The sequence below is a fragment of the Mauremys reevesii genome, linkage group 18, assembly GCF_016161935.1.
Source record: "Mauremys reevesii isolate NIE-2019 linkage group 18, ASM1616193v1, whole genome shotgun sequence".
NCBI lineage: Eukaryota > Metazoa > Chordata > Testudines > Geoemydidae > Mauremys > Mauremys reevesii.
The window spans coordinates 22,022,501-22,038,368 of record NC_052640.1 but is presented as its reverse complement, the minus strand read 5'-3'; the positions used below and the strand labels follow the sequence as shown (position 1 = coordinate 22,038,368).

Sequence of the window (15,868 nt, the reverse complement as noted above, 5' to 3'; positions counted from 1 at the left end):
CGCGTCGCCCCACCCCGCCCCGCCCCGAACCGGCCGGTAGGTGGAGCCAGCGGGCGGGTCCCCTCCCCTGAGGCGCGGGAAGGCAGAGGCGGGAGGCGCGGGGCTGGTGTCAGGGTTTATTGCGCGGGGCCGGAGCCGGTCAGCTGCACAGGGCGGAGTCCAGGTTCTTGTACTCCGGGTTGTAGGGCGCCCCCGCGAAGCAGATGGCCGCCTTGCGGTCGCACTCGCAGATGAACATCTCGCACGGGTCGTTCTTGGCTGCTGGGGGAAGGGAGGCGGTGTCAGCGAGGGCAGAGCGGCCAGCGAGCCTCCGGCCACTAGCCCGCCCCGCCCCGCCCCGGGGGCCGCGCGCTAGGCGGGCTCCTTCCGCGTGCAGCGAGCCCAGCGCGGGGCGCCCCGCAGGGCCCTGGAGCCAGAGGGGGGCAGCACCCCCGGGCTGCGGGGGCAGAGCCGGTACGGAGCGCTCCGGCAGGGCCCCAGGCGGCGGCGGCGCCCCTCTCCAGGGCCTTGGGCCCGTTACCTTTGAGGGCGAGGACTGAGCTGAAGACTCTGCGCCGCTCCAAAGCTCGGCTCTTGCCCTAGCAGGAGCTGGGCCGGTAAAAGCTGTTGCCTCACCCCCCTCGTGTCCACAGGCCTGGGACCAGCACTGCAAAGTCCTTCATCAACCACAGGACACCAAACCCCGCCAAGCCAACCACCAGAATTAGAGCAACATACTGCAGCCCTTGGGAGACAAAATTATGATGTGCCCCGGGCAGAGAACAGGAGGGACCTGCTGCACCAACACCCTTGCAGTGGCAGGGAAATGATTTAGTAGGATAGTCCTACCAAGTGCATGGCCCATCCTGCAGAGAAAGGTGAAAACTCAGAAGGGCCCTGGTAACATGATAGCTACTCCTATTCCAAGCAATGGCAGCATTTTGGGGAAGACCAAACCTCTGCTGTTTTGAACCCAGTATTTTCTTTTGCCCACTGCTCTGGTCCTGACCCTTCGTGTGTCAATTGTACCTATCACCTTTTAGGTGTCACTAGCCTCTGAGGGAATCCCTGTGGCTGTCATGGAAACGTTACATACTTTCAGTTTTCAAATGTTTGAACAATAAATGTGTTAAGAGAGGCAGTTTCAAACTACAGTGATGGGAAGCTTTAAATCTTCCTAGGTGGCAGGCAGGTGAATTTGCAGCCAGGATGATTCTGCTGGCAAGTGAAGCTGCTAAACTAAAATAGTTATACTCCTTCCCTTCACTCTCATACCTACTCCCTTTAATTTGAAACACTCTCAAGGTTCTTTACAGAATACTTCAAACACACCACTACTGAAATGCAGCTACCCCAAGGATAAAGAGCCACAGTCAAGTAGCCCTCAACAGTGGGAGGAGAGGAAACTATGGGCAAGATACTTGAGCAAACCCCCTCTCATAAGAATTGACATGAAACTTAATAGCTAGCAAGAAGAGATGGAAGCTCTGTGCACTGGACACGGTGTGGAACTTAGTTTAGCAGGACAAAAGGCTTTATCCTTCTGTGTGTGTTCCAGATATGAACCTGTGATCCCAGGGAGTTAAGGCCTTTCAGACCAGAGCTATGGGCTGTGCTGTGTAGAATGTGATTGTTATAGAGGAGGGGTGGCTAACCTGTGGCTCTTCAGAAGTCAACATGCAGCTCCTTGTATAGGCACCGACTCCGGGGCTGGAGCTACAGGCACCAACTTTCCAATGTGCTGGGAGGTGCTCACTGATCAACCCCTGGCTCTTCCACCGGTCCCACCCTCTCCCCTGAACCTTCAGTGCCTTTGCTCTTGCCCCTCAGAGCCTCCTGCATGCCAAGAAACAGCTGATCAGGAGTGCAGGGAGGGAGGGGGAGGCACTGATCAGCAGGGCAGCTGGTGGGCTGGAGGCATTGGGAGTGGGGTGGGGGAGCTGATAGGGGGCTGATGTATTACTGTGGCTCTTTGGCAACTCTGGCTCCTTCTCAGGCTCAGGTTGGCCAGCCCTGCTATAGTCTCTCTACGGGGAGGTATAGCCATTCCTAACAAACACCGTCTCTGCTGAAGTAGGTGATGGTATGGTGGGGAGCCTGCTTTTAGGAAGCACCTTCCTGCTGAAGGAGATACAGCTTAGATCAAACCCCCATAAAAAAGAAACCAGTGGCTGACATGAAATAAGAGAGAGAGTTAGACATACTGCTACAGGTAATGGTGGTGCCTGAGCAGCTGTAGGTATACAGCTCTGTGTAAGGGTTGTCCAGAAGTCCTTTACATGCTGAAAGCTCCTTGGCCTCAGAATAGCAGTTATCATGCACCTGACAGCACCTGTGAAATAATGGGGAATACATTCAAAACCACATACTCAGGCTTGAGCTCAGCTGGCTTGTTAAGTTATCTAACTAGGGTGGATTGTGTAGACAATGCTCTAAACAAAAGGGCACAATGATCAGACAGCAAATGTAGGGCATCTCTGAAGAGAAAGTAATCTGCTAGATAGAGGGCCAAATTCTCAGTCTTATTGTTGTACATGCACTTACATCAGTAGCATTGTAGTGGCATCACTTGGGTACAAAGCCCTATGATGTATGCTTAAATCAGATTACCCCAATTTGTTTCTCTCTTGGCTGCTACTTAGCACCACTACAAGAGTTGCTACTACACATTCACTTCAGCTCTTCAATATAGCAACCACCAGAAGAGTGGAACAAGAGGAGCTGCTTGGATGATGTGTAACCCCTGAGAATGTGCACAGTGAAATACAATACAACCCCATTTCTTAGCTCTGAATGTCATATTAGCCAGGAATGTTCTCCAAACACATACAGACACGGGCACCTGGGAAGGGGCTGTCAGCAAAAACGGCAGATACAGCTGCAAGGAGAGGGAAGGATTTTGAGAAGGCAAAGTCTCACCAACCTGTCAAGGGTATCCACTGGTGTTCCACTGCCTCCGAGGCCACAGTAGCAGCCGTAGTTATTGTAATCCTGTAATGGGTTGCTGCTTGGGATAGTGCATTTGATCATCGCACGGAACTGCCACAGAGCCCGGGAGGTGGTAGCGGCATTTGCCGCACCCACTGAGAAGAAACACAAATGCTCAGGTTGGAGCTATACCTGACATTGCAGACAATACATATTCATGTCCCAGATGTGCCCAATCTGGTTCCCTTGTAGCTGCAACCAAACTGATGTTAATCACAGATCCTAAAGACTGGGTTATGGGGGAGGGTGGGAAAATAGCTTTCTTCTTTGAGTTTTTGAAGTTAAAACGATAATGCTCCTGCCTATCAAAAATGGGGTGCCACAGAGGCAGCTTCTGAAGGTGGATGATCTCATTTTCCAACTAACTTTCCATAGATTACCTGTGCCTGCTCCCATATTTGTGGCAAGTTGAGTTTGTACCCACCAAGACCTCTAGTCTGTGATGCATGTGCAAGATAGACAGACTTAGGGTGTGAGAGTGAGTAAATGAGGTAGCCATACCTGAAAACAGCAGAATGAGCAGGATGAATTTCATTCCTTCAGCAGGGTATGAAAAATGTGTCTTTGTGGTCTTCATCAGTCTCTTTATATTGCAGCCTTACCTTGACACAGGTGTGATAACAGGGCAGTGTTTACATTGTTGAATGAAGACTTCTGTCAGTGGATGTGGGATCACAGAGTATAGCAAGGTTGGCTGAAGGTCAGCAGTTACCTTTCCAGGAGCCAACAGGCCAGCTGCATACTTTAGGGTTTTTCTTTTATTTTAAAATTAAGATAATGCTTGTGTAACAAGCTAAATTTAAAGTCCTGGAAATAAATTCTTTACATCCATAAAACAGATACAGTATAACATGGGCAAGCTCCCCAACCACAAACCTTGAAGAACTATTTCCAAGCCCAGACAGTGGGGCCTCTCTGCTGAGAATAGCACTAATGGTGGCAGTTGTGCTGGTAACTCTTCTTACACAAATACCTATCCTCCGAGGAACTAGCCTGACATTTTCATGGCACCCTATTTTATCCCCAGTCCAGAAGGTGCACCTGTGTTCTCCTGGCCTAGGTAATAGGGTGAAAGCAGTTCACCCCATTCTGAATGGTCTGTCATGAGGTGGGTGGCCAGGTGGAGGTGCTGTGTGTTGCTAATGGATAAGCAGGCTGTTATTTTGAAATCATGAAGGAGGGAGAGGATGGAGATCTTCAATGATCTAAAAATCAAAAAAGAGTCCTACAAAAAGTGGAAACTCAGTCAAATTACAAAGGATGAGTATAAACAACACAAACTAGAAAGACCAAGGCACAAAATTAGATCAAACTATCTAGAGACAAAGGGTAACAAGAAAAAATTCTACAAATACATTAGAAGCAAAAGGAAGACCAAGGACCGGGTAGGCCGTTACTCAAGGTGGCGGGGGGAGAGGGGGCAAATAACAGAAAATGTGGAAATGGAAGAGGTGCTTAATGACTTCTTTGTTTCGGTTTTCACCAAGAAGGTTGGTGGTGATTGGATGTCTAACATGGAGAATGCCAGTGAAAATGAGGTAAGATCAGAAGAAGCTAAAATAGAGAAAGAACAAGTTAAAAATTACTTGGACAAATTAGATGTCTTCAAGTCACGAGGACCTGATGAAATGCATCCTAGAATACTCAAGGAGCTGACTGAGGAGCTATCTGAGCCACTAGTGATTATTTTTTAAAAGTCATGGAAGATAGGAAGAGATTCCAGAAGACTGGAAAAGGGCAAATATAGTGCCAAGCTATAAAAAGGGAAATAAGGACAACCCATGGAGTTACAGACCAGTCAGCTTAACTTCTGTACCCGGAAAGATAATGGAGCAAATAATTAAGCAATCAGTTTGCAAACATCTAGAAGATAATAAGGTGATAAGTAACAGCATGGATTTGTCAAAAACAAATTGTGTCAAACCAAACTGATAGCTTCATTTGACAGGGTAACAAGCCTTATGGATGTGGGGAAGAAGCAGACATGGTATATCTTGACTTTAATAAAGCTTTTGATACTGTCTTGCATGGCCTCGTTAAAAAAAACTAGGGAAATGCAACCTAGATGGAGCTACTATAAGGTGGGTGCAAAACTAGCTGGAAAATTGTTCTCAGAGAGTAGTTATCAGTGGATCACATTCATTCTGGAAGGGTATAATGAGCGGGGTCCCACAGGGATCACTTCTGGGTCTGGTTGTGTTCAATATCTTCATCAGTGATTTAGATAATGGTATAAAGAGTACACTTATAAAGTTTGCGGATAATACTAAGCTGGGAGGGGTTGCAAGTGCTTTGGAGGATAGAATTATAATTCAAAATGATCGGGACAAACTGGAGAAATGGTCTGAAGTAAAGAGGATGAAATTCAATAATGACAAATGCAAAGTACTCCACTTAGGAAGGAACAATCAGTTGCACACATACAAAATGGGAAATGAATGCCTAGGAAGGAGTACTGCGGAATAGGATCTGGGGATCATAGTGGTCCACAAGCTAAATATGAGTTAACAGTGTAACGCTGTTGCAAAAACCCAAACATTATTCTGGGGTGTATTAGCAGGAGTGTTGTAAGCAAGACATGAGAAGTAATTCTTCCCCTCTACACGGTGCTGATTAGGCCTCAACTGGAGTATTGTGTCCAGTTCTGGGCACCATATTTCAGGAAGGGTGTGGACAAATTGGAGAGAGTCCAGAGGAGAGCAACAAAAATGATTAAAGGTCTAGAAAACATGACCTATGAGGGAAGATTGAAAAAATTGGGTTTGTTTAGTCTGGAAAAGAGAAGACAGAGGGGACACTATAACAGTTTTCAGGTATGTAAAATGTTGTTACAAGAAGGAGGAAGAAAAATTGTTAACCTCTGAGGCTAGGAAGCAATTAATTTAAATTGGAGCAAGGGAGGGTTAGGTTGGACATTAGGAAAAACTTCCTAACGGTCAAGGTGGTTAAACACTGGAATAAATTGCCTAGGGAGGTTGTGGAGTCTCCATTATTGGAGATTTTTAAGAGCAGGTTAGACAAACATGTCAGAGATCTAGATCACTGGCAAGTGGTAGGAACCAGTCTCTCAGCTTCTTAGGGTGCAGAAGCAAGGAACAGCCATAACATGGGAAAATATTGGTGGTAGGATGTAAACAAAGGAGAAGAGAAATGTAGAAAGGAATTGTCTGAAGAATTAACATCAGTTACTATGGCTGCAGTTCCAGATCAGAATTCAGAAAAGATCCAGCAGGGCTTTCACTGAGATGCAAACTGAGTGGGTGCTGTGGCAAATTGCCAGCACTATTATGATGGGTCTCGTGCTCTCTCTTCTTGGGGTGGGGTTTCAGGGCACCATTTCTTGCCCCTGAATTGGAATATTAATTGCCCCACTAGTGTCCTTGAGGAGGGGAGTGGAGAGGGAGGGACCTGGACCCGCCCTCTACTCCAGGTCCCAGACCAGGGGCCCTGAGGATAGTGGTGAACCATTTGAACTGGCGGTTCCTTCCCCTGGGCTACTTCCCTCTCCTGCCCTTCAGCTTGTGAGGGGCTTCCTGCCCTCCCTCTGCACAAGCCAAGTGCCCCTTACCTAGGGTCTTGGACTTCTTAGCCCACCACAGCACTCCTCCAAACTTTCCTCTGCTTCTCTTCAAACTGTTCTCTGCTCCAATACCAATCCTTTCTGCTCCAACTCCCACACTGTCTGATTGAAGCAGGGGGTTTTATCATGTGACTGACTGCAGGTGCTCTAATTGGCTTCAGGTGCTCTAGTTAATCTATAGCAAAGTTTCTTCCCCTTACAGGGAATAAGGCTCCCTTCTAACACTCTCCTGCTGCCCTCTGGCCATGCTGTATCACAGCACCAACAGAAATTTGAGCTCATTCTTGTGCAGGGATAGCCCTTGACTGGACAAAATTGTGGCTACATTAGCATCTTGCCAAAAGAACTACATTAGCCACAATTAGTTTGTTTGAAATGGAAAAGATTGCAGCCAACCTAATTTTTAATGGCATGCTGTGCTCCCCAGGCTGCTAGGATCAAGATGGCACTTTGCATCTTGGGACCTGCCATCTCCACAAGCAGCATTAAAACTAAAGATGCATGGGACAGTGTTGTAGAGATACCTGGCCTGTATTTGGCCAATGGAACCCACTTTGCAAACCCTTTTCCAGAGGGCATTGGAGAATTACCAGCACCTTAAAATTTCCCTTCTCCCATGCATCAAAACCATCCTGGAAACACAAATATTTCACTTGAATACACTCTGTATACCAGGAATGATGACCTAATGTCCCACATTAAGAGCAATCCTAGCACTACAGACTTAACTAAGTGCACCTCTAATTAGCACTGCACCACCAGATTTTTCCCTGGTTATGATCCTGCTAACCCATGACTGCTCTGGGAACACCTGCATCCACTTCTCTTCAGTCAGATGTCATCAGATTGAAGACAGAGTTGCTAATGGAAAGAACTGTTGATTAATTGATTCCAGAAATAAGCAGGTGGCATGGTACTCACACTCCTGGAAAGACAAACCATCTAATTTAGAGAGAGAAATTTATCTCTAATGTAACTCCAACTTCAGCAGAATTACTCCAGGGGTGAATTGGACCCACTATTTTTAACTCACCCACCTGGTTATCATTTATCTGAGAGATACTGATTTTCCAGTGCTGGCTTCTGAATTGTGATGGGAGCACCCAGTCACGTCTCTCACGGAGTTTTGGCTACTTTCCAGACCATAAATGATATTAAAATGGGTTTAAACACAAGCAGCTTCCCACTAGCCACCTCACTACAAGTACAAACACCCAATACTTTATCTGTTATCATTCCCCTTAATCTGTGGTCCTTCTGACACTTTTCAGTGTCTCAATTTTTACAGACAAGTTTCATTCACGTGCTTTGCTAATATCCAGATATTCCAGCTATTATGTTTCCTTTAGCTCCTCATTTTGTGCGATCAGGTCTCTCCAGAACTATTTTTATAAATAAAAACTTGCCATATTTATTACTCATGGTTCCATTATCTTCTAGAGATGCAACTACACTTAGACTTTTAGCCAATTCTCCCACTATGTCTAGTACCTGTACCACCTCACCAAAACTAGCAGAAGTGGGAGACTGACCACTTACATTCTTACCAACCCGTCTTCTAAGCCTGCTCAACGTAGGTCTAGTTAACATGGTGTCAAAACCACTGGGTGATCAGACTACACTAGTGCTCCTACCATTTCAAAACACTGGTGGAGCTGCACAAGGGCTAGAAAAAGGGTGGGAGACCTGCCTTAAATTCTCAGTGTAGACTAGGCCTCTGCTCAGATTCTTACTATAATTGTATTAAGGGCCTGTAGCTAGTTTTACTGGTTGCAACTACCAGGATTACTTTTTTCCTCCTTTTGTGTGTCCCATGTGCTGTTGTTTTTTAAACTCTTGGTTTCCTCCCCATTTCTCTAAGACTCCCATTCATTGGTTCAGAAAGTTAATTAATTCCCTTTACATCGAGATAGATTATTCAGAACATTTGCTTAAATACGTGTTCATTTTCCAACTAGTTCAAGATTCTCATGACTAAATTGTCCAAACCTCTTATTAAAGCCAGATTTAAAACAATTCAGTATCTCAGTTGCTTTAGAATCACTATTAATTTCACCTTTTCCCCATTGTCTTTCCTGCTATTTTCACTTTTCATATACTTGTAAGCCTTCGTGTTCTCCACTTCTCTACTCTTAACATATTCCTTTTATTGCCCTTTCCTTTTGCCTGTAAACCTTCACTTTCTGGGGTTCCTTTCCTCTCCACTTTTAGCGTGTGTGCTCCCAAAGAACAACTTGATGGTTGTGTGTTATGTACATGGGACACACAAAAATACACAAGGCCCACATGTGGCAGGTACAATTAAAATCTGAGCATTTGTGTCTGGTGATTTCCAGACAACCAATCACAAAATGTGGGAAAGCGAGTTAGTGAGGACCACCCAGACACCAACAAGGAGAAACAGGATACATTTCATTCTATCACTGAAGGATACTAGATGAAAGCTCTGGTCTTCATGGATCAGTTTATCCCAAAGCCTCCCACCTTGATAGCTGTGACAACACAGCAGAATTTCCATTATTAAATGCAGACTCCATCAGGACTCTTGGGGTTACTTTCACCAGCAGATCTTTGAACAGTGTTTCATGAAACTATACTAGTTGCTGCTTATTATTTGCATTCTTCTCTCAGTAGCATTGTGACCTGTTGTATATTAATTTGAGTGCTTTTTAGGAATCTCCAACTTTCTTGTACACTAGCAGATTTTAATATTTCCTCCCAGTGCTCTTTATTCACTAGATTTCTTTATTCTCCACAATTTGCTTTCTTGCAATCTAAATCCCTTGTTCTGCTGTGTTCAGCAAATCCAAAGAATACTTCCAGGCTTTCTGATTTCCTAGTGTGTTTCTCCCTTTCCGGAATCCACAGACATCCATGCATGATCCCTGTGAAGTGGAGAAGAATTATCATCTCTGTTTTACGGATGGGAAACAGATGCTCAAAAGAGAGTTAAGGGATGTACCAGAGCTGGGAGTTGAATGCCAGGTCTGTGGCTCCCAGGCTTGTGTGCTAACCACAGGGCAAGATTCCCAATATCCCCAAACCTGAGTGAAGCGTTACCCAATTCAGAGCCACTCATACACATACCACAACCGAGAAGGACCATTTTCAAATAATTTATTAGGAATTTAAAACTGAAATCTGGAAAAAGGGTTACAGGTGTGGAGAGAACAAACATTGGAGTGTAATAACTTACTGGCTTTCAAAACATAGCTTTATTTCTTTTAAAAAATGCCCACCCTCAAACCGGAGCCCCAGCCTCTGGGCAGCAGCAGCACTGGCTGGAGAGCGAATCACAGCCCAGTGGCAATACAGTGGGGCTGGGAGGTAGGGGGCACAGAAGCAGCTCAGCGCATGTACCAAGAGGGAAGAAAGCGCCGTCTGCAGACCCAAATTTGAAGTATACAGAATAAAAATAAACCCAATACAATGCAGCTCTTCTTTAATTAGGAAATATTAAAAAAACCCAGACATACAGACTCTTGTCTCAGTAACAAAAATTATTGCTTTGTGTTTTCAGTACTAACCCATTAAGTACCTCTGACTAAACAGAGCTCTCCAAATGTATTGCTTGGTCAGGCACGGCCCACACTGCTGGGTCTCAAAACTAGCCACAATGCAGCTAGGGAACCGGGAAGTGGAAGGGAAGAAGGGGTCTATTTGGGCACCGTGGCCCCCCTCCAATCCTCTCACTTGCTGGGGCTCATTTTGGGAGAAGAGGGGGAATGATTTTTAAAACTTAAGATGAAGCTACATTATTTCCCTGGGAAAAGTGTTGGGCTGCATCTTAATAAAAGGCTTAATCACCCCCCTTAACAAGGTCTTTGGTTCATTTAAAACAAATCCAGACCCAATCCTGCCCCTTAAATTCCTGCTTGAGGCAACCCCACAGCAGAGGCCACTTGTTAACAAGGGCTCGGGCAGCCTCCGGAGAAGGGACCATATAATCAAATTACAGGACAGAGGACGAACTCCCCTAGATTTCAGGACACAGAGGAAAGCAAATGGGAAGCTGTGATTCTAGAATTCATATGATCCCTGAGAAGCCCTTTACTCACCCTTCCCCCATACAGTACCGCCCCCAGTCCCCCCACCATTAATGACTTCCGCCACCCAATGCCCTGCCCTTCAGAGAATGACCACTTCCTCATCCCACCCCTCACAACGAGCCCTTCCCAGTACCCTGCCCCCTAGAAGATGATGCCCTTCCCCAGACTATCTTGACACAAGTGATACTGTTTGGAGAGTCAATTCCTTTCAAAATAATGAAGACAAGCAGAGGCAGTAAAGCCCTTTGCCTAGCCAAACCAGATGCTGGCACTTAGGGAGCCCAGTGGTGGAGTCTGTACATCAAGCGACTAGAAGCAGCTTTAACCCGCTCAGCAAAATAGCCGATGGCCGGTAAGTTTCATTCCCCTCTCCCCCCCGTTCATCTCAGAGGTCTTAAAATCTTACAGTAAAAGGTGTACAAAAAAGAAAGGAGTCCTGTCAGGATTCTGCTGGAGAATATTGCTCACACTGAGGTGCCAGGTTCAGGAACCTGGAGCTGCTCCTTGAGTCAGGCTGCAGCCAGGTTCACCTCGCGATATTTACATATTATACACTAGGAAAAAGAAAACCCCACGTAAAACTAAATCTAGGAAAACAAAAATACTTTCAGCTGTAAGGATAGTGTTTTTACTTAGCAAAATATACATTTTGTTTTGTTCCGTAGCGATGTCCCACCTTTTCAGATCCTTGGAGCTTCACACATTTCAAAACCTCACATTTACAAAACAGAAACAATTAAAAACAGTTTCTTTAAAAAAAAATAGAAATGCGTCAGTTCTGCTCAGTGTTCTCTCTCTCTCTCTCTGCGTCTCTCTTCCCTTCAGAACTGCATTCACATCACATACTGTCCTTTAAAAATGTTGACAACAACAGAGTTGAAAAGATTCAAAACAATTTCAAAGCCAAATAAAAATACTCCTCATTAAAAACTACCTAACACGATCACAAAGCCAATTCATAAAATATGTCTACTAGCTCAGGAAAGAGCAAACAATGAAAAAGAGGGTCACCCCCCCCAAAAAAAATAAAGATAAAAAAATAAAATAAAAAATAAAACTACCAGCTAATAAAATAAATAAAGAAGAATCGGTGGGTTGGGGAAGGGAGAAGCGTAAACCATCGGTGGTTAGTAAGAAAGCGAGATGATCTCCTTGGGTTCAGTCCAGTGTGGTCTGTTCAATGGGAGAGATCAGGGCAGGTCAGCAGGAGCCTGGCAACCAGCCGGCAGTGTGCAGTTTTATTCAATAAAAAGGAAACCTTGGCTCATCCCCCAAGGCTCACCAGATCCTCCAGCCCGCTGTCCTTGGTTAGGTCACTGGGGAATCTGCAGGAGACCAGCAGAGGTGGAGAGTATGGGGGGGTAGAGGAGACAGAAACAGAAACAAAAAAACTAACAACTTTTCATTTTTTTTGTCTTGTCTAACACAGCAACAGTGGGTGTCCAAGCTTCCCCTAATGCAGGATTGTGCTGGCACCTTGGCAGTGGCATGAAGATCGCACCTGACTGGCAAAGAAGTGGGGCAGAATGCAACTGCCCCTATCTTTAACATGAAGGCATGGGCCAAAGGGACAAGCCCCAGCATGCAATGCAGCCTGACTTCTTGGATCAAGGAGTATTGAATGCTAAGATCTGCAGGCTCCCTGGCTCAAACTTCTGTATTAAAGATGAGGCTAGTTATATGCTGCAAACTGAACTCAAGTTATCCCTGGCTGAAGAGAAGCAGCCCAGTCACTCCCTTTCCCTGGAAACATCTGCCCTACTCATTTCAGTCACATTTCTCTTTTTAAACTACCAAACTTCTGCCACTTTTGAGGTGTGCACTGAGATCCTCCAATAGCTCCCCCTCACCCCCTTCTAAGGGACACAGCTGGAACTGCATGTAGGATTTTCCCCTCTCCCATCTGGATGTGGAAGCCTCTTCTCTCCATAGACCACCTCTATGGAGAGGAAACACCACTCCAGAGATGCAGTGCTCTCAGCAGCAGTGAGATTTGCTGAGTTAGCTGCATGCAGGGTACTGCAAAGTAAAAGTGTGGCAGGGGCTTCTCTTTCAGAGTGCCAGTGCGAGAACTCACATTGCCTTAGGATTTTGGCCAACTGTGCCTGTCTGTCTCCATCAACTCCCCAATTTCTACCAGGTCTCCATTTCCCTCACTCCACACCTTTCCAACTGAGCACTCCCCCTTCTCCCTGCCACCACTGGGGCACAGCCACTTATTCTTCTGGCCTCAGAGACCTGGAGGAGCTTCCCTTTAGAGCCTAACAGTGACACTCTAACTGGCCAAAGAGGTTACTCAAGCAAAACACCATTTCCTTTCCCTTCCTGCCCACACTCAATGGAATGCCTCTGCAGCACTTCAAGCATGGGGACCAGAGTCTGGGAGAAGGAATTAGAACCTGGGTCACTGGGTGGACAGGACAAAAATGCCGCCCCTCACCTGGCCTCCTTCCTCCCATCTTCAGATGAAGCCCCTGAATGATGGCCCAACCAACAAGTTACAATGAGAGTTTCCTAATAATAAAATCTCCTCCTGAGCCTACCTTCACTTTTCTCACACCCTTCCCGCCCCCTCCTGTTCAAACATCTTACCTCCTGCCTCCTTGGTCGCTAGCTTCAGTGGTACCCATTGGTAAAAGCCGTTGCAATCAAGGGACCCTACAGAGGAAGAATTCAAATCCCCTGATTAGACAAACCACAGGAAAGAGGTTGAGTCCATGAGTCCTCCCCCTTGAAGGAATTTACTGGGATGTCAATGTCCCTAAATGTACTATTCCTAAGGACAGCCCTACCCCCTTTAGATATCCACTGGAATCATTTAGCCCCCCAATCCACTATGAGGAGGCCTCCCAGCACCCTGAGATTTACATGGAGTGATACAGTCCCACTCAGGAAACATGCCGTCACTAGACCGTCTCTTCAGAGCCACCTAATATCCCCCTGCAGAGTCCTATGGAATCCCCAGTCCTCTCCCAGCTGTAGCCCCACATTCCACAGGGGAACATGCAGCTAGCAGATATTTGCTCTGCACTCTCCCCATCCCTGTCCAGCCTTGTGTTATTCCTGGGGACCCCTGTGCGTTCCACCCTTGGAAGGGAGTTCTGTGTTTCATTCTGATGGTGAAGAATGGTTGTGGTCTTTCTTAACACTTACAGCGGTGAGTTCAGCTACGGCCCAGCTGCTGGGAAAGCAGTTTCCACTGCTCATGAGTCTCACCCTTGAGGTGCCAGTTCCATCGGCCCAGAGGAACGTAGCTGTCATGGCAGGCTATGATCAGAGTGAGGTAATAGGCCCTTGGGTAGCTTGGGCCAGTTCCATGGAGGGCTCTGAAGAGTAGGACCAAGCCCTAGCACTTGACCTGGTATTCGATGGGGAATCAGTGTAGAGAGCAGAGCTCTGGGGTGATATGCACTCAGCAGCCTGCTCTGTAAGCTAAGTAGGCTGCTGCATTAGGAACCAATTGGGGCCTTAAGCGGAGTGTTTTTATGCCTAGGAACTGTATATTGCAGTAACCAAGCCTTGAGGTTGCCTGCAGCTGTCATCATTTGGGTATTCATAGTTGTAGAAATCACCCTCCCAAAAGGTTTAATGATTTATACACACCCTACCTCCTTCTACCTCCCAACTTCAACAGCTGGGTGTGAAACACTCACCCCTAGGCTGTGACCAAAGCCAGTACTTGGAGCTGGACTCGCAGCACTGATGTAACTGCTGACCCCTGAATCCTGATTGGCTGCTCCGTAAAGCTCTGCCATTGGCCCAGGACTGGTAGTGCCCAGAAACCCACCAGTGCGGCTCGGAGTAGAACCTAAGGGAGGAAGCAAAACTACATGGTGAAGATCCCAAAATGCAACCCCGTCCCACCCCCCTCCCATAGCCCTGTGCAAACCTCAGCCAGGTTGCTTCACAGGGTAGGAAAGTGGCAGTTACCTGTCCCTCGCACTACAGCTGCTGCCGCCGCTGCTGCCGCCATCGGTCCATATGCAGTAAGGGGAATTGCTGAAAGAGAAGGAACAGGCATCTCATAGTGGCACCAGAGGAAGCTCCTGAGCAGGCATCTTCACTTCCCTCTAGAAACAGCTGCCAAAAAGGTGCATTAGCTTGGCATGTTACCTACTACACTCAGGATGGATAAGCAGGAGGAGCACACAGCCCTGCATTTACAGGACAGTTTTCATTTAGAAAAGCCCTCAAGCAACTGAGCTGACCAATTCCAGACATAGGAAACTTTCTGTTCAGGGCAGAAACACAGCGATATCTGGGTGACACTGTTAAACCACAGTAACACATGCCATCTTAGGGCAGGAAGTGACTAAGAATCCCATAGCCAGGTGAACCGGCATGGGGAATTTAGAATGGCTATTGGCATTTGGCTCCAACCCTAAAGGCTAACACCCCAACTCTGGGGATTTTTGGTGGGCACAGAGGGTCAGTAGCTTGGTTTGACATCTCATCCAGAAGACAGCTTCAATGCTCAGCATCCTCTAGCCATGCTGGGGCACAGCACTCTTCTCTAGCATCTTTCAACAGCAATGGTTCAATACTCACACAACCTCCTCCACCCCAGCTCTCCCACTGCTGCAGACACTCCCTACTTTTCCAGTTCTCCTGCCAACTGCAACCCCCCAGCTGTCCATGCTAGCAGAGTGTGGAGCGTGTGCCTGGGGGTGCAGAAGCCAGAAGAGGCACAATTAACACTGGAAGCTTTAACTTATACGTAGCAAATGTCGTCCATATTTCTACTGCCATGGGCACCCAGCCCTGAGGCCACAAGGCACCTACCCACTACCGTTCTCATTGCCCCTAACATGCCTGGGTTAGCATTTCATGCTCAACTGCGAAATCCACTGTGATTCTGTTTAGAGAAATGTAAAAAGAGGTCAGAACAAAATCGATTGAGTTAAAGGGCTGAAATCCAGACTAGCTCGGGAGGGAATGTTTCATTGCAGGCTTTGTCTGGTTTCAGGCGTACATCACATTGGGGGCTTATATCTGGGTTAGTGGCTTATCATACGTCTACAGCAAACGTAAGCACAGAGTGGCAATATTTTCCCCCCAAAGATGCTGTTGTGGTGAGTAAAGGGCCAGTTTTGCTGAGAAAGAATCCAATTCTCTCTGTAGGAAAAATATTTTTGCCTCGTAGTTTATCTAGTTAGAAACCAGACTTCTGCCTTGCCTAGGGAGCTCCCCTCTCATTAGCTGCTGCACACAGGAGCAGCATCTGATACTCTCAGAGTACCACCCTTCTTGTTTCAGTGCTACTCAATACACC

At 46.7% G+C, this 15,868-nt stretch overlaps 2 protein-coding genes and 1 long non-coding RNA gene across 18 annotated transcripts in view; 1 reads left to right on the top strand and 2 right to left on the bottom strand.

Annotated features, from left to right (window-relative positions):
- Positions 1-5: 5 nt before the first annotated feature.
- Positions 6-1,117, top strand: LOC120385964. 2 transcript variants are annotated; one of them, XR_005589458.1, is made up of 2 exons: positions 6-36; positions 633-1,117. It is a non-coding gene; the product is annotated as an uncharacterized LOC120385964 (long non-coding RNA). The 2 variants fall into 2 exon arrangements; XR_005589457.1 differs by having other exon boundaries at positions 583-1,117.
- On the bottom strand, positions 103-6,552 carry PLA2G1B (phospholipase A2 group IB). Of its 3 annotated transcripts, none has more exons than XM_039504591.1 (5): positions 6,536-6,552; positions 3,469-3,621; positions 2,903-3,062; positions 2,184-2,311; positions 103-261 (listed from the first exon to the last, which is right to left on the bottom strand). In XM_039504591.1, the coding sequence occupies exons 2-5, from the start codon at positions 3,542-3,544 to the stop codon at positions 140-142; spliced, it is 486 nt and encodes a 161-aa protein (XP_039360525.1). In that variant the 5' UTR covers positions 3,545-3,621; positions 6,536-6,552; the 3' UTR covers positions 103-139. The 3 variants fall into 3 exon arrangements, with proteins under 3 accessions (XP_039360525.1, XP_039360528.1, XP_039360527.1); XM_039504594.1 differs by having other exon boundaries at positions 103-258; XM_039504593.1 differs by lacking the exon at positions 6,536-6,552 and having other exon boundaries at positions 3,469-3,655.
- Positions 6,553-11,198: 4,646 nt separating this feature from the next.
- MSI1 (musashi RNA binding protein 1) overlaps positions 11,199-15,868 on the bottom strand; it is a 51,640-nt gene continuing 46,970 nt past the window's right edge. For 7 of the 13 annotated variants that reach the window (XM_039504577.1, XM_039504576.1, XM_039504569.1 and 4 more), the window contains 4 exons: positions 14,527-14,595; positions 14,250-14,422; positions 13,189-13,254; positions 11,199-11,921 (listed from right to left, as the gene is read on the bottom strand). In XM_039504577.1, the coding sequence (XP_039360511.1) occupies positions 13,213-13,254; positions 14,250-14,422; positions 14,527-14,595 (284 nt within the window). In that variant the 3' untranslated portion in view covers positions 11,199-11,921; positions 13,189-13,212. The remainder of the gene's footprint in view (positions 11,922-13,188; positions 13,255-14,249; positions 14,423-14,526; positions 14,596-15,868) is intronic. The other 6 variants (XM_039504571.1, XM_039504575.1, XM_039504581.1 and 3 more) reach the window with 3 other exon arrangements.